General features: G+C 45.0%; 2 protein-coding genes across 3 annotated transcripts in view; one reads left to right on the top strand and one right to left on the bottom strand.

Annotated features, from left to right (window-relative positions):
* The window catches only part of LOC107396959 (oocyte zinc finger protein XlCOF6), a 44326-nt gene extending 19076 nt beyond the window's left edge, over positions 1 to 25250 (top strand). The window contains exon 5 of the mRNA XM_070548521.1: positions 23125 to 25250. Within this exon, the coding sequence (XP_070404622.1) occupies positions 23125 to 24752 (1628 nt within the window). The 3' untranslated portion in view covers positions 24753 to 25250. The remainder of the gene's footprint in view (positions 1 to 23124) is intronic.
* The window catches only part of LOC107373102 (zinc finger protein 665), a 199017-nt gene that overhangs the window by 90234 nt on the left and 81805 nt on the right, over positions 1 to 26978 (bottom strand). The window lies entirely within an intron of this gene.

Raw genomic sequence — 26978 nt, 5'->3', positions numbered from 1 at the left:
AGGCAACTGCCAAGAGAATCTGTGTGTGTGTGTGTGTGCGTGCGTGCGTGTGCGCGAGCGTGTGTGTGTGGGTGTGTGCGTGCGTGCGTGTGCGCAAGCGTGTGTGTGTGTGTGTGTGTGAGTGTGCGTGTGTAGAATCAGAATCAGAATGAATTTTATTGCCAGCGCTCCAGCGATCCAGAGCATAGGAACTTGACTCCACAGTACAGCCTGACCAAGATTACGCACACACATATAGACAGGACAGATACAGGCAGACCACGAGAGCGGCCATGACGGCGCTCATTTGAGTAGATGAAGAGGGGATTACACGAGGAGAGTTCAGAGAGGGAGAAAAAGGCATTAACAGAGTTACACCGGCAGGTGTTTACCTGGTTTAGAGCGCACGTGCACTTCCTCATTGCGTGCGCTGACGGCTCGTGCTCTTCTAATGGGCTTGACACACGGGAGGCAACTTTGCCTCTCCTCCATTCATTTTCAATGAGACACGCGACAAAGCGATAATCGCGGGTCTCCCTCCTTCTAAAGCCGGGCGTACACCGGGAGAGCTGCAGGAGGACACACAGGGATTTATGGGGGTTGGATGAGGAAAACAAAATAAAGAAAGTAAATCTGTGTTTTGTGATCAGTTTAATTTGACATGAACACGACAAGCACGCTTTCTTGACAATCTTTGTGAGTAAAAAAAAAACGTGTAGAAGTAAAAACGAACAGCGTGTGTTATTAGGGAAATAGCGGGCGAGCGGTGTTGATGCATGATGGCGCATGCGCCGTGAGCGGTTCTGGTACTTTTTGGGTCGCAGCTGCTCGCAGCGCCGCTTCAAGCGCTGATGCGCTGTGTTGAAGTTCAGAATGTGTTTACCGGTAGTTGGTGGATTTAACCACATGAACTTTCCACATGAACAAAATCATATGTGTGTTATTAATAGGCCTAAGAAAATAGTGTGATTTGAATTATTTTATTAACCCTCTGGGGTCCATGGACGCGTATCCACGTCTTTAGATCAGGTCTGATTTGGGATGCTGTAGCAGCAAGACTCCACCTCCCTGAGTTTCGGTTTCAATTCAGCTTTAAAAAGGAGATTATACCCTACACCCCAGTTTTAAAATTTTGTTAATAGGCAACGTAAAAGCGGAGTTATACTAAACTAAAAAATGACCTCTTTTTAGACAATCTGACAACTTGTCAAAACAACAGTTCAGTTATCCGTGAGAGGGAATGTGCTTGTGAACATAAAAAACCCACAAAAACATGAGATCCTCTTGCTGTTGGTGGAAGTCTCACATGTTCAATTGATAAAAAGTATCATTATGTAGCTGAGAGAGAGAGGAAGGCCGCACGAGTAACGAGATGTGCGCAAAAAGGAGCCGCTTCGCAGGGAAAGGAGTGACGCAAACGGAGTAACAACAAACAATTAGACAGATATTGACGGTAAACTTCATATTTTGGAGCGATCCGTACAGATATATTGTCGCTGCAGTTTAGTAGGCTTTTATTAGGCTTATATATAGGATGATGAGAAGGATAAATGCCCACCAGGCAGGTCAGATAGTACGGCTGTTTTTGAACTGGAAGCAGAGGAAGTGGACAGAGACTCACAGCCGGAGTCTGAGGCAAATAGCGAGGATGTTGATGACGATGTGGCAGATCCACAGGTCCGTCTTCGCTCACGTCCGTACGTTCACGCCACGCCCCTTGTCTTCTACTACGGTCGTGTCTCACAATAACACAATAGGTGCACCGCACCATAGGGCCCAGCGTACATTTTGGAGAAAATGTACGCTAAAATAAGACTTTTAGGTGCGCCTAACCCCAAAATTCCACTATCTCCGCTCCGCCCCCGCTTTCCGCTGCCGCTCGCTTCCAAACTCAAATTATACTGTACCCGCTCTACAACGGCTCCGCTCCGGTGCGGAGACCTGAGGTGCAAAAACAGACATGCGCGTGATTTTCTGGATCTTGCGATACAGTCCGAGCAATAAACGCGGAAGTTAGATCCAAACACCCGTTGTGTGGGAGAAGCATCGAAATGAACTGTTTAATCTGCCCATCATTTGTGTTGAGAGATCAGCAGTGTTTGGATCAACAAAGTGTGACTACTTTGATAGTAGAAACTGTATTTATGGCTTAATTTTGTGCATTTAAAGTTCAGCCGCCATTGATAGTAATTAAAAGTTGTTAAACCTGTGCATATGAAACAAAAAACGCTTTTTGTTTATCGATCTATAGTGAAATAACGGAAGTTGTGCTTGCTCCTTTTCCTGTTGGGCGGTTGTGATTTCTGTCCATTGACTGCGGAGGTGCTCCGGCGTCCGGCAAAAATAGAATCGATCCTATTTTTGCCGGATGGCAGAACGGCGGGCGGCGCACTGCGCCGCACAGCCGCAGTACTGGAACAGCTCTGATTGACTACAACGGGACCGTTTTTGCTGCGGAGTTCGTGCCGGAGCGGAGCGGAGATAGTGGAATTTTGAAGTTATGGTTGTGAAAATACGGTAGTAAATAATAAACATTCGATACCATTACAATTTCCTTTGATTTAATTTTAAATAAATATGTAGAGTGCCCAGGTAGCACATAAAAAAATGCAATTTAACGGTTTTCTTAAAGTAGGAACGTTTAACCTGTGCGGCCAGAGCGCTCTCCTTCCTTCTGCTCTGTGTAAACCTGAACTGATCACCTACTAAATGTCTATAGGGGAAAAGATGGAAAAGCCATGAGGTTCATTTTTGCGTCAGACCGACTTATTGCTGTTTCATGGTGTGGCTGAATCTGCGATCCGCTGCCACGCAGACTGAAATAACAAATGCTGCAGTAACATGAGTTGTAGTCAGGTTCATGAGGAGTCACTGGCTGGAGCGGACCCGACTTTAATACGTCATCCCAAAATAGAAGCCAATATCTTAATTTGACCTTGAATGAAAAATGTTGTTATAAAACCTCTTAAAAGTTTTTATCACGGAGGAGGCAGCGCTCATTTCTGCCTTCAGTCTGACTGCGCAGCGCGTGTGCTTATTGAATCAGTGTGTGTGTGTGTGTGTGTGTGTGTGTGTGCGCGGCACAGCTCCATGAGCCGCTCCAGTCACCGCGTCTCGTTCTTGGCGCTATTTAAACCAATGTTGTAAAATGACTTCTGCCTAGCCCAGATGTGCTCACATGTGCACCCGTGAGCCGTGGTTCCGCTGGAACGCGTCTGACCTCTGACAGACGCACTCTGAACTTCAGATCTTCAGCTCGCTGTTAATAGCCTGACACGTTTAGAATGCTGTCCCACAGTCAGTGTGCTAAAATAATAATATAATAATGCTAAAATGCTCAGATGGGAATCATTTCTTGATTTATTTTGTTACATCCACAATGTTCTGTGTGTGAGGTTTACAATGTCAGAACACCTGCATGAGACAGGATGTTAATTACAATCTGCCAGAATTACTCACCACCTTCAGATTCCTCCAACACCGTTAAAAATGATCAAATACGGAACACATCGGTGTGCGCAGGCCAGAGTGCTGAAGCTCGGCGCATTGTTATTATGAAGTTAGGGCACATGCGGATGACACACATGTTGCAAGTTCTCGCATGCCAAAAACAGTGGCAAGAAACGGAGTCAACAGGAGGGACACAGAGATGAGAATGAACTTGCTCATGCGAGTAAAATCAGCCAGAAGATGAGGAGGGGTCCAACTGAACAAGAAGCACCGAAGCTGGAACAATCAATCAATCAATCAATCAAAGCTTTATTTATAAAGCTCCTTCCGCAATCCTGTCAGGAAGCCCATGGCGCTGAACATGGTTCAGTAGAAGTACAAATATAGTGAATAAGTCAAAAATAAAAGCAATTCAAAAATAAAAGCAAATTAAATTACTAAATACAAATTACAAAAAAAGGTGAAACATTCTAGTACAGGACAGATGGGTAAAACAAGGGATAGAGTGAATAAATGAAAACTGTGAAAGAAATTCAAGATAAAAGAGGGCCGAATCAAACATATTCAGGAAACGCCAAGCGGAGGAGGTGTGTTTTTAGCCGACTCTTAAAGGCTGGCAGTGATGGGGACAGCCTAACTGAGGGTGGCAACTGGTTCCAGAGTGACGGTGCTAGGACTGAGAAAGCCCGGTCCCCGCGAGTATGACACCTAGAACAAGGGACAGCGAGCAGGCCTTGGTCAGAGGAGCGCAGAGCGCGTGATGGGGAATGTTTGTTCAGGAGAGTGGCTAGATAGGGGGGAGCACCACCCTGGAGGAAATGATAAACAAAGACGAGGAGTTTGAATTGTGCACGATAGCAAACCGGAAGCCAGTGCAGGGAGGCCAGAACCGGACTGATGTGGTCCCGTTTCCTGGTCCCAGTCAGGAACAAAAGATGACCAACTGAAGAAAAGCATCTCAGGAAATGACAAGCCCTCCATGGAGAGTTCTGGACTTTGGGAGGGGCTGAAGACCAGTTTGCAAATATGACATCATATGGTTCGGCTGTCTTGTGTTGAGCTAAGATGAAACTGACAAATTATCACATTGTTTTGCTGTCTTGTGATAATGAGATGTATGTAACTGAACAAATATTACATTGTTTAGGCTGTCTCATGACTGTTTGAGATATTGCTTGGCAGTTGTTTAGGATAAGTATAAAAAGGGCAGCTAGAAGAGTTAGAGAGAGTCGACAGGAGAGAGACAGAGCAGAGGTAGAGAGTAGAGGTGGGATAGAAGAGGTCGAGACAGAGAGTAGCAAGCGAGTAGGCAGATGCAGAGACTTAGAGTTTGAGTGTGACAGTTTAGTGTTGACACCAGTTAACCAGTTATTCTCAGGAATATTTTAGTATTAGCATCCTCCAAAGGGGATTGGTTAATCTTATATTTACCCTTTTTTGTATTTTTTAATTTTGAAATAAATTTTTTGGAAAAATAATCCTCGTTCTCGATTCTTAAAGGTCTCTTTTAGCCTTTTGAGTTGGGAGCCCCGACCAGACCTAAAGGAGAGGTAAGCCACCTTGAATTGCTTGTTCCTGTGCTTCAGGACTTGTTTTCAGGTTGTGACAGATTAAGAAAAGATACCTCAGGTAAGGGAGCTTGTCTCCCCTCCCTCTTGGTAGTGGGACATCCTAAGGATTATAGGTCATGACAGTTCGTTGGTTCAAACAGGCTCTTTTTTGCACTAACAAAGTCTTTGTTTAGCGTGGGAAGGAACCATTTTAAAGGTTGATTAATTAGATTAATTGATAAATCTCTGTTAGCCTGATCAACTAACAAGAATCATTTTCTAGTTACCACCGTCCACATTGCTGACAGAGGCGCAAATTAATCCTGATAGGACCCAAATAATAGATGCCTGGACGGCCTCCAGTATTGATCTTCCGCCCTAGTATTTAAACCAATTATATAACGGGAGAGTGTTAAAGTGTTAGTGTTATTACAGAAGAACAAGTACAACAATTTTCATTTCACCTTAAAATAGAAAACGAGTTCTAATTGAGGGAGCCCAAAACCAGGGTCAGTACAATAAAACTCACCTGCGGCCCCAACCTCCCTGAGAAAGCAGCGTATTCTAAGGTTCTAACAGAACCAGGTTCTAACAGAACCAATAAAAAGGACACGCTTGCGACACACACACACACACACCCGCGCACGCATAATATACTTGTTTTCAATTACATTTATTGTGCCCACTTACTTTTTCTTTGGCCCACCCACAAATCCTGGTCTAGAAGTACTGTTAAACAGACATATACTCAAACCAAGGGGTTCTACTAAAACCATTTCCCTTTCATCCACCAAAGTGACAAAGTTCAGTTTAAATTATATTCGTCACCAAAATACCAGATAAATCATGTACACCGAACCTGAGATCAGCTACTTCAACCTTAGGGTAGATCCCTTCAGCTGAAGTATCTTCTTTAATTTGGTCAGTGCTTAATTTACCATCTTTATTTCTAGATCAGTAACCTTCAGACCACAATTGTGTAGCCTAGCGCGATTCCGAGCACCAGCTGCTGTTATTTTTGGGTTTGTGGCAGGCTGTGCTTCTTCTCTGCTCCACATTTTTAACTCTTTTCTTTCTCTCCACCGCTCTGTGATTTCTCGTAACCATAAATCTGAAAGTTCATATTGTAATTTTCTCATTTCTCTCCTTTACTATCTCAACTTTAAGGTTACTCTGTAAGCATAACACATCAGCGGTTATCAAATTACCAGAGAAATGATGTATTTTCATCCACATTCAAATGATTTTCCCATTTCCCGGATGTTACATTTCCATAAATGTACCATCTTTACCAAAGGTGTTTGTGAGTTCTTATTTCCCATAATTAAATGTCACACCGTCTGTCTTCGGTATGAGGTCAGATTTAGACTTACGAACCTGCCCTTCGACTTTGTTCTGAACACAGCGGGATTCGATTTACCGCGTGACAGCCAACCTGTATAAAAAATCTGACAGCCGATACGTGAGACGTGTGTGCAAATGAGTTGCGATATTCTTCTTTCTACAAGAATAAAGCAAGTCCAGGCACTCTCTCACTCATTCAAACAAACAATTAAAGCAGACAACAATTAAAACAAACAAAGAGGTAACTAGAGTTGCGTTTCTATTTTCGGCTAAAACGCTCAAAAACCGAGCCAATACAGCAATCCAGGAATCTGTTTAACACGTCTCTTCCGGCGGACTGAACCAATTTAGTGTCCTCTGAGTTTTGTGTAACAGACATCCACTCATGCTTTCCATACATACCCTATTCACTCTGGTCCCGGTACTACTGCACAAAGGGTACAACCATCACTGGAATCTTGTATTGATGCACAAAAGTCAGCGTGGCGTGTGGTGGTGTAGGAATCCTGACCTCATGAATAGTGGTTAACCCACAGTCCAAGGAGTTGTCTGAAAGATGGTCTTTGTATTTAACAGAAGTTGCCGTAGTTTTTCTCGCTCTACCTCATTCGTAAGAGCATCGGCTTGTCATGTTGGGTCAGAGTTTTCTGACCCACGACATGCAGAATCATCACAAGAAACCGGCAAGTAAGTAAAACGTTCTTTATTATTAAATGAGAGGAACGAGAACAGACGACGTGCAGGCTGGCAGCAAGGCTCCAGGAGAGGATTCTGAGGAGGGAGAAGAGTGAGTATATGGAGGGAAGGATGAGGATAATCTGAGGAGTGGAGCTTACTGATGTAGATAGTGGTGAGAGCCTCTGGAAGGGCTAGGCCAGGTCCGGGTGAGCAGGAAGGCTCCAGAAGGAGGAGGAACTGTTGAATCAGAGAGGAGGTAGGAGCTGAGGCTTGGTGGGAGCAGGTGAGCGGCTGAGAGCGGGCGGGCAGGGGTGGAGACAGCGTGATATGAAGTGCAGGAATCCGAGCTGGTATTGAGATGGTGGAGTGTGGAGTGAAACCTGGAGCAGAGCAGGGAAGAGTAGTCAGGGTCTTTTTTGGTCGACAGGAAATCCAGCAAATATTTCTCAAGATCTGGTAACAAACTGGAACTAGAAAAAAACACAGGATCAAAAACGGGTCAGAGGCTAGAGCTACCCAAAACTGAGCAATCATCCGGCGTGGTGAAGTGTCACACTGCTCCTTAAATCCCCTGGGCCTTGATGACGAGATCAGCTGCAGCTGGTGGCTCTCAGACACGCCCACCTGAAACAATACTCAGAGAAAACAGGTTACATGCAGGAGGCTCACCACGGACCGTGACAGTAACAACCCCCCCCCCCCCCCAACGGACGCCACCTGGCGGCCGAGCAGAGGAGTAGGAGGCGGAGGAGGAGGAAGCCCGAGAGGCCTCGAAGTCTCTGATGAGATCCGGATCAGTGATGAAAGAACGAGGCACCCAGGAACGATCCTCCGGACCATACCCCTCCCAGTCCACCAGGTACTGGAGGCCCCTGCCTCGGGGACGGACATCAAGGAGACGACGGACCGGATAAACCAGGCCACCGTCGACGAGCCGGGCAGGTGGAGGAGGAGCGGGGGCAGGACACAAGGGACTGGACAGAACAGGCTTCACCAGGGAGACATGGAATACAGGGTGGACTCTCATGGACGGAGGCAAGGCCAGGCGGACAGTGGAGGGGCTTATGACGTCTGTGATAGGATAAGGACCAATTAACCGAGGAGCCAACTTCTTGCTGGTGTCCCTCAGCCAGATGTCCCTGGTGGAGAGCCAAACCTTCTGCCCAGGGACATACACAGGAGCGGGTCGTCTGTGGCGATCTGCTAGACAGCGGTTGTGGTCAGCTGTCCGTTGAAGGGCCGCCATGGTCTGAGCCCAGGTGCGCCTGGCATGGCGAATGAACTGGGGGGCTGTGGTAGGAGGGTCCTGACTGGATGGAAATAGAGGGGGCTGGTAACCTAGAACGGTTTCGAATGGGGACAAACCTGTAGATGCAGAGGTGTGAGCGTTGTGTGCGTATTCCACCCAGGGCAGTTGGGAACTCCATCCCGAAGGGTTGGAGGAACACACACATCGTAACATGGCTTCGAGCTCCTGATTCATCCTCTCACACTGCCGGTTTGTCTGAGGATGGAACCCGGAGCTCAGGGCGACACAGGCCCCCAGGTTGTTGGCAAAGTCTCTCCATACACGGGACAGGGATTGAGGGCCACGGTCAGACAGGATCTCTGCTGGAATACCATGAAGACGAAAGACATGTTTGATTACAAGACTGGCTGTTTTGGCAGAGGATGGGAGAGACTTGAGAGGAACCAGGTGGCAGGATTTGGAGAAACAATCTACAATAGTGAGAATGACTGAAAAACCATTAGAGGAGGGCAAACCAGTAACAAAACCCAAAGCTATGTGGGACCATGGGCGAGTGGGTACAGGAAGAGGAGAGAGAAGACCAGCTGGAGGTTGATTACTGCATTTGTTTCGGGCACAAATTGAACAGGCACTGATGTACTCACGGACGTCCTTATACATGGAGGGCCACCAGAAAGTTCTGCGGATTAACGCTAACGTGCGGCCTACTCCAGGGGGAATAGAGAACTTGGCAGTGTGGGCCCAATGTATCAGGTCACCACGAACACGGGTAGGGACATAAATCTTTTGTGGTGGACCGGTACCTGGATTGGGTTCAGTCTGCTGGGCCTCCTGCACCCTCCTTGTGATGTCCCAATCTACAGCGCCCACAATGCAGGATGGTGGCAGAATAGGAGCTGATTCAGGATCCTTGTCGGGTGAGTACAGTCTGGACAGGGCGTCAGGTTTTGTGTTTTTGGAACCGGGTCTGAAAGAGATGAGAAATTGAAAACGGCAGAAAAACAGGGACCAGCGGGACTGTCGTGGATTCAGTCTTTTAGCCTCCTTTAAGTATGCCAAGTTTTTATGGTTGGTCCAGATGATTATAGGATGTTCCGCTCCCTCCAGCCAGTGTCGCCACTCCTCCAGGGCCAATTTTATGGCCAGAAATTCCCGATCCCCAACATCATAGTTCCGCTCAGCTGGGGAGAGGTGGCGAGAGAAGAAAGCGCATGGGTGGAGACGGTGATCTGAGGGGGAAACCTGTGACAGCACAGCACCAACGCCAGAGTCAGAAGCGTCAACCTCCAGGGTGAACTGGGCAGAAGTATCGGGACGGGTCAGGATAGGTGCTTGTGTAAACTTGTTTTTTAGGGCTTGGAAGGACTCTTCAGCAGAGGAGGACCAAAAAAAGGGTTTATTTATGGATGTGAGCTGAGTGAGTGGGGCGGCAGTCTGGCTGTAGTCTTTAATGAAGCGGCGATAAAAGTTTGCAAAACCTAGGAAGCGTTGAAGCTGCTTGCGTGTGGTGGGAGTAGGCCAGGAGAGAACTGACTTGATTTTTTCCGCATCGGTCTTCAACCGCCCGCTCTCAAGGATGAAACCGAGGAACTTAACTGAGGAGACGTGAAACTCACATTTTTCTGCCTTCACATAGAGCCGGTTTTACAGGAGGCGTTGAAGTACGCATCTAACTTGTTGTCGGTGTTCTTCAGGGCATCTGGAAAAAATCAGAATGTCATCTAAATAGACGGTAACAAACTGGTTGAGGTAGTCGCCAAGAACAGAATTGACCAGGGATTGGAACACTGCGGGGGCATTTGTGAGGCCGAAAGGCATGACTAAGTATTCGTAATGACCCAGAGGAGTTTTGAATGCGGTTTTCCATTCATCGCCTTCCCTGATACGGACGAGATGGTAAGCGTTGCGTAGATCCAGTTTTGTGAAGATGGTAGCATCTTGGACTGGTTCAAATGTAGATGACAGTAACGGGAGTGGATATTTGTTTTTTATGGTAATTTGGTTGAGCCCTCGGTAATCAATGCATGGTCTGAGTGAGCCATCTTTCTTAGAGACAAAAAAGAAGACTGCCCCTAATGGTGAAGTGGATGGTCTGATGATACCAGATGCAAGGGATTCGTTTATATAGGTGGACATGCTGAGCTGTTCGGGTTTGGAAAGGTTATAGAACCTGCTGGATGGAAGTGTGGCGCCTGGCAGGAGATCGATGGCACAGTCGTAAGGTCGGTGAGGAGGTAGAGAAGAGGCTCGGTCCATACTGAACTTAAGGGAGAGGTCATGGTACTCCTCCGGCACTCCTGACAGGTCGGGGAGAACTGGGGAATCGGCTTTTGGTTTGGAGGTTGGTGCTGAACAGATAGGTGAAGCAGAACGAAGGCAATTAGTTAAACAGTGGGAGCTCCAAACAGTAACTTGGGATGTTTTCCAATTTATTTGTGGGTTATGAGTCATCAACCAATCTAGGGCTGCAACAACGAATCTATAAATTCGATGAAAATCGATTACTAAAAGCGTTGGCAACGAATTGCGTCATCGATTCGTTGTGTCGCACAACTCTTCCAAAAGCGCCCCCCCTTCCCGCCCGCCGTTGCGCGCAGACCAGAGCAAGTCAGATCAGCGCGAGGGAGAGCCGCAGATCAGCGCGAGGGAGAGCCGCAGATCAGCGCGAGGGAGAGCCGCAGATCAGCGCGAGGGAGAGCCGGCAGATCAGCGCGAGGGAGAGCCGCAGATCAGCGCGAGGGAGAGCCGCAGGTCAGCGCGAGGGAGAGCCGGCAGATCAGCGCAAGGGAGAGCCGGCAGATCAGCGTGAGGGAGAGCCGGTACCGGCAGATCAGCGCGAGGGAGAGCCTGCAGACTTGCGCTGCTGCGAACCGGTTCCGCATTGTTGCACAGCGATCCAGGCAGCTGCTTCCAGCGCACGGTCCATTCTCAAAGTGGCGCAACCAAAAAACTATAATTAGCACACGATCGTTCATGTCCGCACATGTTCTCTATTTTCTGTCTTATTTGTGCCTGAAGCTCGCTACTGCGGATCTCATCACCTGTGCTGTGGTGATGTCACCTCACGCAGCATCGAAAACGCGCTCTGCGCTTTTCGGTCAGGAGATCCCTTTGACCTGCTCAAAAGTAACTGATGAGGTGAAAAGGTAAGAATCCAGGCAACAGATTTTCTGGAGAATTAAGAGGAGATGCAGGAAGATGAGAGACAGACAGGACAGGAAAATAGTTAAATAAAAACAAGAAAACAAAACAAAGTGTTGAAAAGTAAAATGTAGGTAGATTTATCTCCACTACACGTTTTTACCAGTAAAAAACAATAAGTTATACACATGTCATATTTATACATCTGATACAATTCAGATCACCTTCAAAACTCAGTCACACACCCAGGGCCGTTTCAAGACATTTTGGGGGCCAAGGCAAAATGCCCCCCCCCCCCCCCCCCATAACTGGGCTCCCCAGAAGCCTCTGTGTAATTCATGCCCTCTCCAGTAGTGTTAGTTATATGGTGTTTATAAAAGCCCCTCAGACATTACTGACATGTTCTAATATTATCAGATGAAAAACTAAATTATCAGACATGCTGTCTCATCTGCTTCTTTTTTAAACTTGCAAAAAGTAACAAAACCATTTGAAAGCCACTATTTGTGGATTCTCTGAAAGTTTCCATGGAGTGTGTGACAACTTATTTTTTCATTGATCCTATCGTCTAATCTCACAGCTGAAACAAGCATCCTTAATCATCTGTGCACAGGAAGCGTACCGATGCTGTAGTAAAACAAAAGGTATAATAATTTATTATTAATAAAACCTTGTTGCAGCACTAAAGCAGAAAAATTAGATTTTGCATTAAATATGCAAAATATTTACATATGAATTGTTTTAGAGCCCTTTAATTGGCAGCATCTGATATTAATTTAGTTCTTACAAAAAATGGGTCCCAACATGGTTTGTGTGGCGTTGCCATAGTGTGACGTCATAGGCACAGATCCCCTGTCCTCTTGTTTGGAAATGGAAATATGATCACCCTACATTAAACAAACTGTCCACCCGGGCTTTTGCACTGCACAGAGACGCTTCGCTGCCTATGACTGAACGTCAGTTGAGAGTCAGTCTCATGCAGACTGACCAATGAAGAGAGGGCCTCAAGTTAAGACCCTCTCCTCATTGGTCAGTCCACACGAGGTGGGTCAAAGGTTACTCTGGGCGGGTTACGTGTTGTCAGGCATTCAAGTATTGAGTATATTTACTGCATATTACAGTAAAATATTCTGTATGTGACCACATTATGGTGATCCTTGGGTCGTGATGATGGAGCCCTTGAATATTGTTGCCCAGGGTACAACAAAGTGTTAATCTGGCCCTGGTTCCGCCGTCACATTCCCGCAGAAACTGGTTGATCACACCGGGGCCAGACTACTAGCATGTGGTTTTACAACCACAATGTCCTCAGAAGCAAAAACGCTTTTAAAAGGGAGGGAGGAGTCCTAACTGTTGCTGCAGGCGTGTTGTGTGAGAGTGCAGTTATATACTGGTTAATATATTTTTGGGTTCAGTTGCTTTCATGTGGCCTAATGTGAGTCTATTTGGGATCATTGGAATGATCAGCAGCATTTCTTGATGTGACTTTATGGCAGTTGCCCAGGGCATCATCGCAAGGAGGATGGCATTCATTTACTTTTGTTTTATTTGGTATTTTTTCAGTCATTTTTGGAAATAGTGATCAATTTTGATTAATTCACAGCCTATGTTTAATTACATTTAAAATAAATGTCAACAGATGAGATCAAACAAAACAGATGAGAATTGCCCTTAAGCTGTTTAACTTGGACCAAGCATTTTAGGTCACAGATAGATGTAGCTTAGGGTCTCTGTCTGTACACCTTATAAGACAATTTAGGTGATGGCATGTTGTTTTTCTGCTATTGAACTGTTTTCTAATAATGTTGTGTTAAATAAAGTGAAGGGAGAGAAATAACGTTTCCCTAGCTGTTTTTAAAAATTTCCCCATGTAATCCGATTAATCGATTAATCGTGTCGAGACCCCATCCGATTAATCGATTATCCAAATAATCGTTTGTTGCAGCCCTAAACCAATCATATCCAAGGACAACGGGGGAGTGAGGAGAAGGAAAAACGAAAAAGGAGATACTTTCCTGGTGGCTGCCTGACACTTGTAAGCTGACTGGCACGGTCTGGTGGGTTATGGTAGTGAGAGTGTTGCCATCCAGGGATGATGCTCGTAGAGGAGTCGGAAGGGGAATAGTGGGGATGTCCAGATCTTGAACGACTGATTTGTCCAGCATGTTACGTTCACATCCAGAATCCAGTAAAGCCTTCAACACACGACTTCTTTGGTTGTACATCACAGTACATGAAAGCATACACCAGGAATTAGGGCCACCATTACCACCCACCAGTAATCCTGGAACTACTGGTGGGCTTGCCCTTTTAACCGTAATCCACAGTTCGAGATTCTGTGCCCCGGCTGACCACAATAGAGGCAAAGGTTAGCGGAGAAACAACGTTGCCGCTCCTGTTGGCTTAACTGGGTTCTGCCGATCTGCAAAGGCTCGTCTCCAGAAGATGATGCAACTGGTGTCTGAGTAGTTCTGGTCTGAGTTAGTGAAAAATATGGCTTCCTAGAACCCTTAGAATGCTCCTTGAGGCGTTTTTCGATTCTTATGGTCAGGGCTATAAGGGCTTCTAGGTCGGGGGGTTCCTGGCATAATGCCAACTGATCCTGGAGACGGTCATTTAATCCCTGGGTGAATGCTCCCAGTAATGAACCACGATCGAGTGAGAAAGTTGCTGCCAGCGTGCGGAATTCTATTGCGAAATCGGCTACCGTTTGGTTTCCCTGACGGAGATTCCACACCTTTTTTGCTACCTCAGCTGGGGACTCAGAATGATCAAACGTTTGATTAAATTCAGTCAGGAATTGTGAGAGCGGACCGCGCAGAAAACTGGAGTCATGGCTCTTGGCTTCAGCCCAATCTAAAGCCTTACCACGGAGCAGCCCGATAATATAAGAAATCTTTACTGAATCTAATGTGAAGGCTTCAGGCGTTCTTTCAAAAACTGACTGGCAATTAAAAAGAAATCTGCAGCATTTGCCGAACTCACCGGAATAGATGTCTAAATGGGGAGAGTTGGGTTTCCGGAAGTTTACGGCAGGAGGCGGAACCGGAAGTGCGGACGGAGGAGAAACTGGAGGCTGCTGAACTGAAGGTTCCGGGGGAGTTAAGTGAGTAGTGAGATTGCGTAACATAGTTTCCATCTGGAGTACTCGTCGGTGGGAGTCGGAGACTTACTCCAGTAAGCCAAGGATGACGTGTTCATGGCGTGTGAGTATCTCTGAAACAGCGAGTGGAGCATTATAGGACGGGTTGGATTCTGCAACGGGGTCAATGTTATGGCCGGATGATTCTGTCATGTTGGGTGAGAGTTTCCTGACCCATGACATGCAGAATCATCACAAGAAACCAGCCAGTAAGTAAAACGTTCTTTATTATTAAGTGAATGGGTGCAGGTGAGCGGCTGAGAGCGGGCGGGCAGGGGTGGAGACAGTGTGATATGAAGTGCAGGAATTCGAGCTGGTATTGAGATGGTGGAGTGTGGAGTGAAACCTGGAGCAGAGCAGGGAAGAGTAGTCAGGGTCTTTTTTGGTCGACAGGAAATCCAGCAAATATTTCTCAAGATCTGGTAACAAACTGGAACTAGAAAAAAATACAGGATCAAAAACGGGTCAGAGGCTAGAGCTACCCAAAACTGAGCAATCAACCGGCATGGTGAAGTGTCACACTGCTCCTTAAATCCCCTGGGCCTTGATGACGAGATCAGATGCAGCTGGTGGCTCTCAGACACGCCCACCTGAAACAATACTCAGAGAAAACAGGTTACATGCAGGAGGCTCACCACGGACCGTGACACGGCTTGGTCCACGACTTGTTCAATGTGAGAGAGAACATCAGAGGGCTGCTCTGAAGGAAGCTGTGGTTGTGGTGGAGGTTCTGAGCTTGGCGGGGAGCATGTGGTTTCCCCATGCTCAGAGTCACCAACCGCAAGGCAGTCAAGGTCAGGAGGCAAAACGACGGGCAGGGGGTCTTCTATACCCGCCTAATGTTCCCCCCCTTTCCAGATAGATAAAAGCTTTAAGGCACCTCAAAAGATCAACACCTAGGATCAAAGGTGTAGTGATATAATGCTACAATTTGTTTATGTTCAATAAGATGTGATAATTCCATATAAATATGGAATATCAACCTGACTGATCTGTGAATGTTTAATCAGAAGAATTTAGGATTCTTTGCTTGTTCAGGGACCATAAGTACACTTCGTATTAATTCAGACAGTCAAGTATATAGTTAAATTATACTTTATTCTTTCTAAACTATTGAATAAAACATGACAAGCACTAAGCCTCAAAAGATCAACGCCTAGGATCAAAGGTGTAGTGATATAATGCTACAATTTGTTTATGATCAATAAGATGTGATAATTCCATATAAATATGGAATATCAACCTGACTGATCTGTGAATGTTTAATCAGAAGAATTTAGGATTCTTTGCTTGTTCAGGGACCATAAGTACACTTCGTATTAATTCAGACAGTCAAGTATATAGTTAAATTATACTTTATTCTTTCTAAACTATTGAATAATACATGACAAGCACTAAATCATGATGTGTGATGGAATGTATGTGTGAAGTGAAGTGTGATGTGTGAGATGTTTGTCAGAACCTTTGTATCTGAAAGAAATTGTGAATTCTGGGTATAAAAGAATTTGTTGTCTGCCATAAGCTAAAGAGTTGATTATTAATAAAGCAGCATCATGGCGCCATCTTGTTGTGTCTACATACCCTGATGGAGACCCCTTTTGGATCCGAAATGTCGGGAGGTTTGCTGACCCCAAGGCACCGAGGCCCATAGACTAACCGCAGTGCGACCAGTTCATTCCAGAGATTTCTCCAGGTCACAACAGTTTGGAAGGCTTGTATGTCTAAAACGGCTGTTTGTTCTCAAGGATAGGGATGGGTACCGAATTCGGTACTTTTTAAGGTACCTATCGAATTCCATAGTACCGACCGAGCACCGATTCACGTCATTTCAAACGGTGCCTCGTTTCGGTACCCGTCCATCATAACGAGAACTCGCCAAGACAGCTGCGCATGCGCAAGAGCGTTTTGTCGTTGCTCACTGCGAACCAGTTGTAAACAGAGCAGCATGGTAGAAGAACGCAGGCTAAAGCTTGGGTCAACTTCACTAAATGTGATGGGTAACTGGGTGATGATGAAACCAGCGACTAAGTGAGACATCCTCATCGTAAACTGCTCCGGTAGGTAAATATAATTAGCTTGATACGTTAGTTTCCGTTTCGCTAATGGTGTGTTCGCTTTCTCCTCGGAACTCCGAATTCCCGACTAGAAGAACATGAACGCGCTCTAAAGTTTGGCTTCACTTTACTAAATGTGACGGGTGAAGACGAAACCAGTGACAACGATCTAAGTGTGAGGCATCATTGTTTTAATCTGCTCCAGCAGCTAAATATACTGTTTAAGATCACGTTAGCTTGGTATGTTAGCTTCCATTGCTACCATTGTTATCAGCTAATGGTGCGTTCGCTTTCTCCTCGGAAATTCTATCTTCCCAGTAGGAAAAATCAATTGAAAAAGGACGGTAAAAGGAATGAAGATACACAGTAAATTTAGTTCACAGCAAAGATGTTTGCTTCAGTTTAATTATCAGCTTATAAAACTACAAGGACAATGTTAAAATACAAACAGTTGTATGTTATTTACCGTGATATTCATCAAATATTGTTATATATTGAGAAAAATATATATTTAATTATAAAAGAGAATTAAAATAATAAACATTCAAAAGTATCGAAAATTGGTACCGTTAAGTACCGGTATCGTTTCGTAGGTACCGGGAATTAGTACCGGATCGATTCAAATGTCAAAGGTACCCATCCCTACTCAAGGAACCGTTGCTGTGTCATCTGTTGAGCTGCAGGTTTTGACTGCGTGTCAAAAGAGAGGTGATGGTTCAAAAAGTTTAGTCCGAATTGGCCACTCCGGAATTCTGCTCGAAACTGAATCACTCGGGAAGTGATTCTTGTTTTATTATATCCTTTATGATTTCTGGCACATTCCAGCAAATCAGTGTCTGCCATGTTAGGAGGTTTTACCAAACAATCCCTCAGAAACACATCTTCCTCAGTTACAAAGAGGTTATGATTTTGTGGATAAAAACTATGTGCCGTGACCTTAACCTTAACCGGTGTCATATGAAGATGATAGTAAATAATGATTAGCTTGTCAAATCAAACACACTGATAATACGATCTGCAAAGTATCATTGTAAGACACTATTCAATTCAACCTCATTGATTTATCCACAGATTATTCAAACATTTCACTTAACACCTTTTCATTCATCAATATGATTATTTAACTTCTTGCAAAAGTTCACTTTTTATTCACAGTGAGGAATCCAGCACTCGATAAGAGGACAGCCTTTGTTTGGAGACCTAGGTTGACAATCTTGTCTTCATGACATGTCAACAAGGACTGCAGAATCTTTTGGGTTTAGAATATTAGAAATCCACACCGAAAGTGGATATATTTCTGTGAATTAAAGGTTCACCATGTAGGTCAATATATAGGTGAAAACTGACCCTTTCTGGGCGTTCCAATACAGAAGCAACTGAAGATCAAGGTCAGAGACATTAAGAAGGCATACAGGAAGAAGCTGGAGAACAAACTACAGAGGAACAATATCAGAGATGTCTGGTCAGGGACATCAGGGCTGGTCCAGGACTGCACAGATGGCAGCCTGGACACAGCCAATGAACTGAACAAGTTCTTCAATAGGTTCAGTTCAGGAACAAACCCAGCATCCTCCTCGCCTGTCTCCAGCCAATCAGACATCCCATCCTCCTCTGATCCAACATTTTCCTGTCAAACGCCAGCTCTTTTGTCCTCTAACTCAGTCATGGACTCTTCTGGTTCTACAAATTTGTCTTCAACCAAGTCAGGAGATGCTGCTGCCACAGTTACCTCTAGGGTCCGACCGATATATCGGCCGGCCGATATAGGGGTCATTAACACTATCGGCTATCGGCCAAAAAGACGGCCGATATGGCCGATATTGCGCTACCTATCCAGCAGATGGCGCCAGCTTTGTGAACTCATGTTGTGTGGCTCCACTCCTCGGGGGGTGGAGCCATCGTCACAGCACACATGCAGTGGAGCAGCAGAAGCAATTCAGTCAAGTAAAGACGACGGTGATGAGGAAGTAGGAGGTAAATCTTCAGTTTTAAGTGTAGCGGAATATAGTTAGTATATTCTTACACTTTTATTACATCCAGAGATTAATCTATGGACTGGGCCCTTATAATCAGAAGAGCTTGATTTTACTTCAGGGAGTTTTATTCAAACACTTTGTATTGACTTAGAGACAAGAAAAGAGAGAGATAGGACGTTTACGAATATTTAATTTTATAATTATTATTCGAAACAATCACCAGGATTAACTCTCTATGATGGATGCATATGGATTTGGATGCTGAAGTGTTGGTGTGTGTGTGTGTCAGTTCAGAATCTCCAGCTGATGCAGGCGAGTCTGGGTGTAAGATGTTGTTTTGACTAACTAACCACGAGGACTTCAGGAGCACGGACATGAGACGCCATCTGTGCCGGATCTACGTACCGTTTCGGAGACTCCCGTGGTTAGATCAGGAATGCCAGGTCGACTCGGACCCTCCTTCGGTGCTCAAACTGATAGCACAGCTTCTGCAGCACGACAAACCAGTCTACGGATAGACTCCCGGTAGTAAAGGCAGATGTCCGCGTCAAGTAGCGAGTTCAGCTTTTATTCTGAAGGAACCGTCGTCTTGTTGATGAAACGACAGAAGCTTAAAAGTAGAAAATACAGCTGGCCAGTCTGTACTTCACTTAGCGATGATGGATTTGAGAGCTGGTTGAAGAGCTTCGTTGGAACTCAGTTGGAACTACGTTGAAACTGAAGTTAAAATGGCGTTGTTCTGTTTTATTAAGCTTAGTTGTTTTTATTTCTTAGCTAATCGGAGTGGACAGATTAAATAAACACTACAGAACTCTGCCAGAAAGGAACAGAAAGGAAGTTCTGATTGGATGAGTGACAATGTGTCATGTGTTTACCTTATGTGTTTACCTTATCTGTCTCTAGAAGTCAGGTGAAGAGGCAGCTGGAGAGACTGAACAGGAACAAGGCTGCAGGTCCAGATGGTGTCAGCCCCAGATTACTGAAGGCCTGTGCAGTGCAGCTCTGTGGGATTCTGCAGTAGGGGGATCTGGTCATCTGGTTGGGGTCTGGGGTGGTGGGTTTCTTTTCTCAGCATTTGGCGGGGGAGCCTGCTCATCAGCACCTCAGCAAAAAGGGTCGAACTCTGGGAACCGGTGATGGTTGTACCCTTTGTGCAGCAGTACCGGGACCAGAGTGAATAGGGTGTGTATGGGGAGCATGAGTAGGTGTTCGGCGTGCATTTTTTTAAGTCTTAGGTTGTATGTGTGAGATTGAGGGAGGGAGTGTGTGACTGTGTTTGTGTATGACTGTTTATGTCAGGTGGGGCCTTTGACTCCTCCCCTCTCCTGGGACTTCTTTTGATGCTATACATCTTCGTCTCCCCTCCCCCTGCCACACTTGGTGTGGAGTTTGGTGCCTTGGTCTGCCTGAGTGTTCGTGGCTCCCAGGTCAGGGGGTTTAAGATTTTTGGCGTCGGCCTGATCAATCCCAGTGGCTGCCTGGTGGGATCCGCGTCCCTGGGCTCTGCTGGGTCCCGGGTCGCTGGGTTCCAGGCTCGGCCGGCAAGGGGGTGGGAGGCTGTGGGCGGGCCTGTGGGCTTGCCATTGATATCTCCCGGGACTCTGCCGGCTGCTGTTTGTGGCCCACCAGGGCAATCCTCTGCGCCTCTCGAGGGGGGCAGGTGCTTTTCTGGTTGCAGTCTCCCTGGGGTCCCTGTGTTCTGGGGAGCTCCTGGATCTCTGGGACTTGGAGCTCCTCCTACACATCTTTGGGGGCCAGATCTGTGGCCCCTCACACTTTCTATTGGATGCTCCTATAAAGAAACCTTACACATCCTTCTCAAAAAATTAGCATTTTGTGATAAAGTTCATTATTGTCTGTAAGGTACTAATAAACATTAGACTTTCATATATATTAGATTCATTACACACAACTGAAGTAGTTCAAGCCTTTTATTGTTTCTAATATTGATGATTTTGGTATACAGCTCATGAAAACCCAAAATTCCTATCTAAAAAAATTAGCATATTTCATCCGACCAATAAAAGAAAAGTGTTTTTAATACAAACTAGTCAACCTTCGAATAATTATGTTCGGTTATGCACTCAATACTTGGTCGGGAATCCTTTTGCAGAAATGACTGGTTCAGTGCGGCGTGGCATGGAGGCATTCAGCCTGTGGCACTGCTGAGGTGTTATGGAGGCCCAGGATGCTTCGATAGCGGCTTAAGCTCATCCAGAGTGTTGGGTCTTGCTTCTCTCAACTATCTCTTCACAATATCCCACAGATTCTCTATGGGGTTCAGGTCAGGAGAGTTGGCAGGCCAATTGAGCACAGTAATACCATGGTCAGTAAACCATTTACCAGTGGTTTTGGCACTGTGAGCAGGTGCCAAGTCGTGCTGAAAAATGAAATCTTCATCTCCATAAAGCTTTTCAGCAGATGGAAGCATGAAGTGCTCCAAAATCTCCTGATAGCTAGCTGCATTGACCCTGCCCTTGATAAAACACAGTGGACCAACACCAGCAGCTGACATGGCACCCCAGACCATCACTGACTGTGGGTACTTGACACTGGACTTCAGGCATTTTGGCATTTCCCTCTGCCCAGTCTTCCTCCAGACTCTGGCACCTTGATTTCCGAATGACATGCAAAATTTGCTTTCATCCGACAAAAGTACTTTGGACCACTGAGCAACAGTCCAGTGCTGCTTCTCTGTAGCCCAGGTCAGGCGCTTCTGCCGCTGTTTCTGGTTCAAAAGTGGCTTGACCTGGGGAATGCGGCACCTGTAGCCCATTTCCTGCACACACCTGTACATAGTGGTTCTGGATGTTTCTACTCCGGACTCCGTCCACTGCTTCCGCAGGTCCCCCAAGGTCTGGAATCGGTCCTTCTCAACAATCTTCCTCAGGGTCCGGTCACCTCTTCTTGTTGTGCAGCGTTTTCTGCCACACTTTCCATCCCACTGCGCCCACTGAGGTGCCTTGATACAACACTCTGGGAACAGCCTATTTGTTCAGAAGTTTCTTTCTGTGTCTTACGCTTTTGCTTGAGGGTGTCAACGATGGCCTTCTGGACAGCAGTCAGGTCGGCAGTCTTACCCATGATTGCGGTTTTGAGTAATGAACCAGGCTGGGAGTTTTTAAAAGGCTCAGGAATCTTTTGCAGGTGTTTAGAGTTAATTAGTTGATTCAGATGATTACGTTAATAGCTCGTTTAGAGAACCTTTTCATGAAATGCAAATTTTTTTGAGATAGGAATTTTGGGTTTTCATGAGATGTATGCCAAACTCATCAATATTAGAAACAATAAAAAGCTTGAACTACTTCAGTTGTGTGTAATGAATCTAATATATGAAAATCTAATAATTATCAGTAAATTACAGACAATAATGAACTTTATCACAATATGTTGATTTTTGGAGAAGGACCTGTACAAGCGCGTGTACACACACAGGTGCTCACATGGTGCTCTCATAAGTATGGACTTGGGCATGTTCAACACGTCTTAAGGCTGTGGTTGACATTTAATGCACTGTGATTTATTATAGTGTGATTGTTCAGTAAAACAATTTTGATTTTATATTTCTTTAAGTTGACGTAGTGATAGCTTGCTCCTGTTGTATTGTTGTGTGTCCCTTTTCTGCAGGTCTAGAAGCAGACCCCTGTTCATCATTGATTGTTTATTTTATATATAAATCAGCCCTTGAAGCTGAGTGTAGTGGCATTTAAACCATGCCCAGTTGGCACTAATGGGCCTAAAATTTGCCAAGAAAACATCTCCCACACCATTACACTACCACCACCAGCCTGCACAGTGGTAACAAGGCATGATGGATCCATGTTCTCATTCTGTTTACACCAAATTCTGACTCTACCATTTGAATGTCTCAACAGAAATGGAGATTTATCAGACCAGGCAACATTTCTCCAGTCTTCAACTGTCTAGTTTTGGTCAGCTGGTGCAAATTGTAGCCTCTTTTTCCTATTTGTAGTGGAGATGAGTGGTACCCGGTGGGGTCTTCTGCTGTTGTTGCCCATCCGCCTCAAGGTTGTGCGTGTTGTGGCTTCACAAATGCTTTGCTGCATTCCTCGGTTGTAACGAGTGGTTATTTCAGTCAAAGTTGCTCTTCTATCAGCGTGAATCAGTCGGCCCATTCTCCTCTGACCTCTAGCATCAACAAGACATTTGGCCCACAGGACTGCCGCATACTGGATGTTTTTCCCTTTTCACACCATTCTTTGTAAACCCTAGAAATGGTTGTGGGTGAAAATCCCAGTAACTGAGCAGATTGTGAAATCCTCAGACCGGCCCGTCTGGCACCAACAACCATGCCACGCTCAAAATAGCTTAAATCACCTTTCTTTCCCATTCTGACCTTCAGTTTGGAGTTCAGGAGATGGTCTTGACCAGGTCCACACCCCTAAACGCATTGATGTGACTGCCATGTGATTGGTTGATTAGATAATTGCATTAAGGAGAAGTTGAACAAGTGTTATTACTAATCCTTTAGGTGAGAGTAAGTGTGAATGTGAAGTTCTATCGATCGGTAATTCACATCATGTTTCTGTGTTTCCTACAGATTTTCAACAGCTGGTGCTGGTTAAAGAAGAAGCTCCTGAGGAACAGAGTGCAGGTGTGGACCAGAAAGACCCAGAACACCTCCACATAAAGGAGGAAAAAGAACAAAACTGGACCAGCCTGGAGGGAAAGCAACTCCATTTGGAGGAGAAAACTGATGCTGCCAGGTTTCCATTCACATTGGCTTCTATAAAGAGTGAGGATGATGAAGAGAAACCTCTGTTCTCACAGCTTCATCAGCAGCAAGTAGAAGACAAAGAAGTTCCAACCAACAGCTCAGCTCACCAGATGACAGCAGAAACTGGTGGAAGAGCAGAAACTAGCAGGAACCCAGATCTGAACCCTCATGAAGAGACATCTGATTCTTCAGAAACTGAAATGAGTGGAGATGATGAAGAGGGTGATGATGTGAATCTAGACTCTGAGCTGTCAGACTCTGGGTCTGAAACTGGAGAAGAAGACAGTGACTGGAATGAAAGCAGGTCTTCTGATACACATGTTAGGACTGTCAACAAGTCCTTTAGCTGCCCTGAGTGTGGTAAACAATTTGTCCACAAGAGGTCTCTCCAGAAACATGTGAGAGTGTCAGGTCATTCAGCAATAAGGTCTTCAAGCTGTTTGGTCAAAAAGAAATGTGTTGGAGTGAAGCAACATGTATACTCATGCAAGAGAGTCCAGAAAAAGCTGAAATCATTTAGTTGTGATGACTGTGGTAAAAGATTTAGTGCAATGTGTCATTTAAATGTTCACATGAGAATCCACACAGGAGAAAAACCTTTTGTCTGTGAGTCCTGTGGTAAAAGATTTGGCCAAAAGGCAGCTTTAAACGTTCACATGAGAGTCCACACAGGAGAAAAACCTTTTGCCTGTGAGACCTGTGGTAAAAGATTTGACTATAAAGCAGTTCTAAATAATCATGTAAGAGTCCACACAGGAGAAAGACCTTTTGCCTGTGAGACCTGTGGTAAAAGATTTTGCAAAAAGGCAACTTTAAACATTCACACGAGGGTCCACACAGGAGAAAAACCTTTTGTCTGTGAGACCTGTGATCGAAGATTTGCCTGTAAACAAGTCTTAGACTTTCACATGAAAGTCCACACAGGAGAAAAACCTTTCGCCTGTGAGCTCTGTGCTCAAAGATTTAGCCAAAAGGCAGCTTTAAACTATCACGTGAGAGTCCACACAAGAGAAAAACCTTTTGTCTGTGAGACCTGTGGTCAAAGATTTAGCCAAAAGGCAACTTTAAACTATCACGTTAGAGTCCACACAGGAGAAAACCCTTTTGCCTGTGAGACCTGTGGTAAAAGATTTAGCCGAAAGGGAAATTTAAACTGTCACATAAGAGTCCACACAGGAGAAAAACCTTTTGTCTGTGAGACCTGTGGTCAAAGATTTAGCCAAAAGACAACTTTAAACTATCACGTTAGAGTCCACACAGGAGAAAACCCTTTTGCCTGTGAGACCTGTGGTAAAAGATTTAGCCGAAAGGGAAATTTAAACAGTCACATAAGAGTCCACACAGGAGAAAAACCTTTTCTCTGTGGGCTCTGTGGTCGAAAATATGCCTATAAACGGGACTTAGACTTTCACATGAAAGTCCACACAAGAGAAAAACCTGTTTTCCTGTGAGACCTGTGGTCAAAGATTTAGAGACAAGACAGATTTAAACGGTCACATTACAGTTCACGCAAGACATAATGGATTATTTTGAAGGTGTTATTGACGGGGACAAAAAGTCCATCTGTGAGAGCAGGGGAGTGGAGGAGGAGGAGAATGTGTATACGCGCTTGGGCGTAGCAAGCTTTTGTAAAGTGTGTGTAAGAGCCAATTAGTTGCTAATTTATTTAGATATATTAGTGAATAAGTTTTAAAAAGTGCATATTTGTGATTTAAAAAAATATAATTTCATAAAAAATGCAACATTTAAGTTAAAATCATAGAATGTAGAAGTGTTAGATTCAGAAACATTTTCTTTGTATTTTGGGCTTCCTGTATCCCATAATTCCTTGTATAGAAGGTTTTGTTGTTGTTTTTTTATTTATTTATTTTTTTTTGAGTAGATGGGAGTTGGAGCGCTAGGAGGCAACACAGTTTTTTGACTGAGTTGTACCACGATTTGATTTTTAATTAAATAAATTCAAAAGAACCGGATTGCCACCACAGTGTGGCTGTTGAAATTCCTCTGATATATGTATATATATGTATGTAGGTATATATATATATGTATATATATGTATGTATGTATATATATATGTATGTATATATATATATGTATATATATATATATATATATATATATATATATATATATATACATACATACATACATATATATATATATGTATATATATATATACATACATATATATATGTATGTATGTATATGTATGTATGTATGTATATATATATATATATGTGTATGTATGTATGTATATACATATATGTATGTATGTATATATATATATAGATCGGTGGCTCGTATAGATCTAAGTTGTCCGGCGGAGGTGTTACATTCATAGCTGTGGCGCCACGCCATGCCTGAGCCTATGTAGGGGAAACACTGCATAGCCACATGTATAAATAAATACTATGATAGAGGACGTAACATAACTTCAGCATTGAGAGGTGCTGACCAAAATCAATGAGCTAAAAGTTCCTTACCTCATGAGAATCTATTTCCCCTAATGAGTAAAAGATCAGTGAGGCATTAGACCAGCGATGTTCGAAAGGCTCAGGAAAAGATTTTATCCTTCTAACCAAAAGGAATCAGAATTGCTAAAGTTTGTTTTATTTTCACCACTATTATTACTCAATTTATATAAATCTGTAATCTCCCTGGGCTGCCACCTTACCGTGGTGGAGGGGTTTTAGTGTCTCTGTGATCCTAGGAGCTAAGTTGTCTGAGGCTTTCTGCCTCTGGTAGGGTCACCCATGGCAAACAGGTCCTAGGTGAGGGATCAGACAAAGAACAGCCCAAAGACCTCGTTTAATGAATTATATAAATGGAAACCGTGTTCCCTTGCCCGGACGTTGGTCATTGGGGCCCCCTCTGGAGGTGGGACACTTTAGCGAGCGCCTGGTGGCCGGGCTTTTACTCGTGAAGCCCGGTCGGGCACACCCGAAGAGGAAACGTGGGTCCCCCTTCCCATTGGCTCACCACTCATGGGAGGGGCCAAAGGGGTCGGGCGCAGTGTGTGACGGGTGGTAGTCGAGGGCGGAGACCTTGGCGGTCTGATCCTCGGCTACAGAAGCTGGCTCTTGGCACTTGGAATGTCACCTCTCTGGTGGGGAAGGAGCCTGAGGTGGTGTGTGAGGTTGAGAGGTTCTGATTAGATATAGTCTGACTCACCTCAAAACATGGCTCTGGCTCTGGAACCAGTTTCCTTGAGATGGGTTGGACTTTCTACCACTCTGGAGTTGCTCCCACTGAGAGGCGCCGAGCAGGGGTGGGCATACTAGTTGCCCCCCATCTTGGTGCCTGTACGTTGGGGTTTACCCCAGTGAATGAGAGGGTAGTCTCCGTTCGCCTACGTGTGGGGGGAACGGATTCTGACTGTGGTCTTTGCTTATGCACCAAACTACAGTTCAGACTACCCACCCTTTTTGGACACCATGGAGGGGGTGCTGGAAAGCGCTCCTTCCGGTGACTCCCTCGTTCTGCTGGGGGACTTAACGTTCACGTGGGCAATGACAGTGAGACCTGGAGAGGTGTGGTTGGGAGGAACGGCCCCCTGATCTGAATTCGAGTGATGTTTTGTTATTGGACTTCTGTGCCATTCATGGATTGTCCATAATGAACACCATGTTCAGACATAAAGGTGTCCATATGTGCTCTTGGCACCAGGATACCTTAGG

Source organism: Nothobranchius furzeri, chromosome 2, assembly GCF_043380555.1.
Source record: "Nothobranchius furzeri strain GRZ-AD chromosome 2, NfurGRZ-RIMD1, whole genome shotgun sequence".
Lineage (NCBI taxonomy): Eukaryota > Metazoa > Chordata > Actinopteri > Cyprinodontiformes > Nothobranchiidae > Nothobranchius > Nothobranchius furzeri.
Note: the sequence above shows the minus strand (reverse complement) of the source record. Positions and strands in the feature narration are given on the sequence as shown.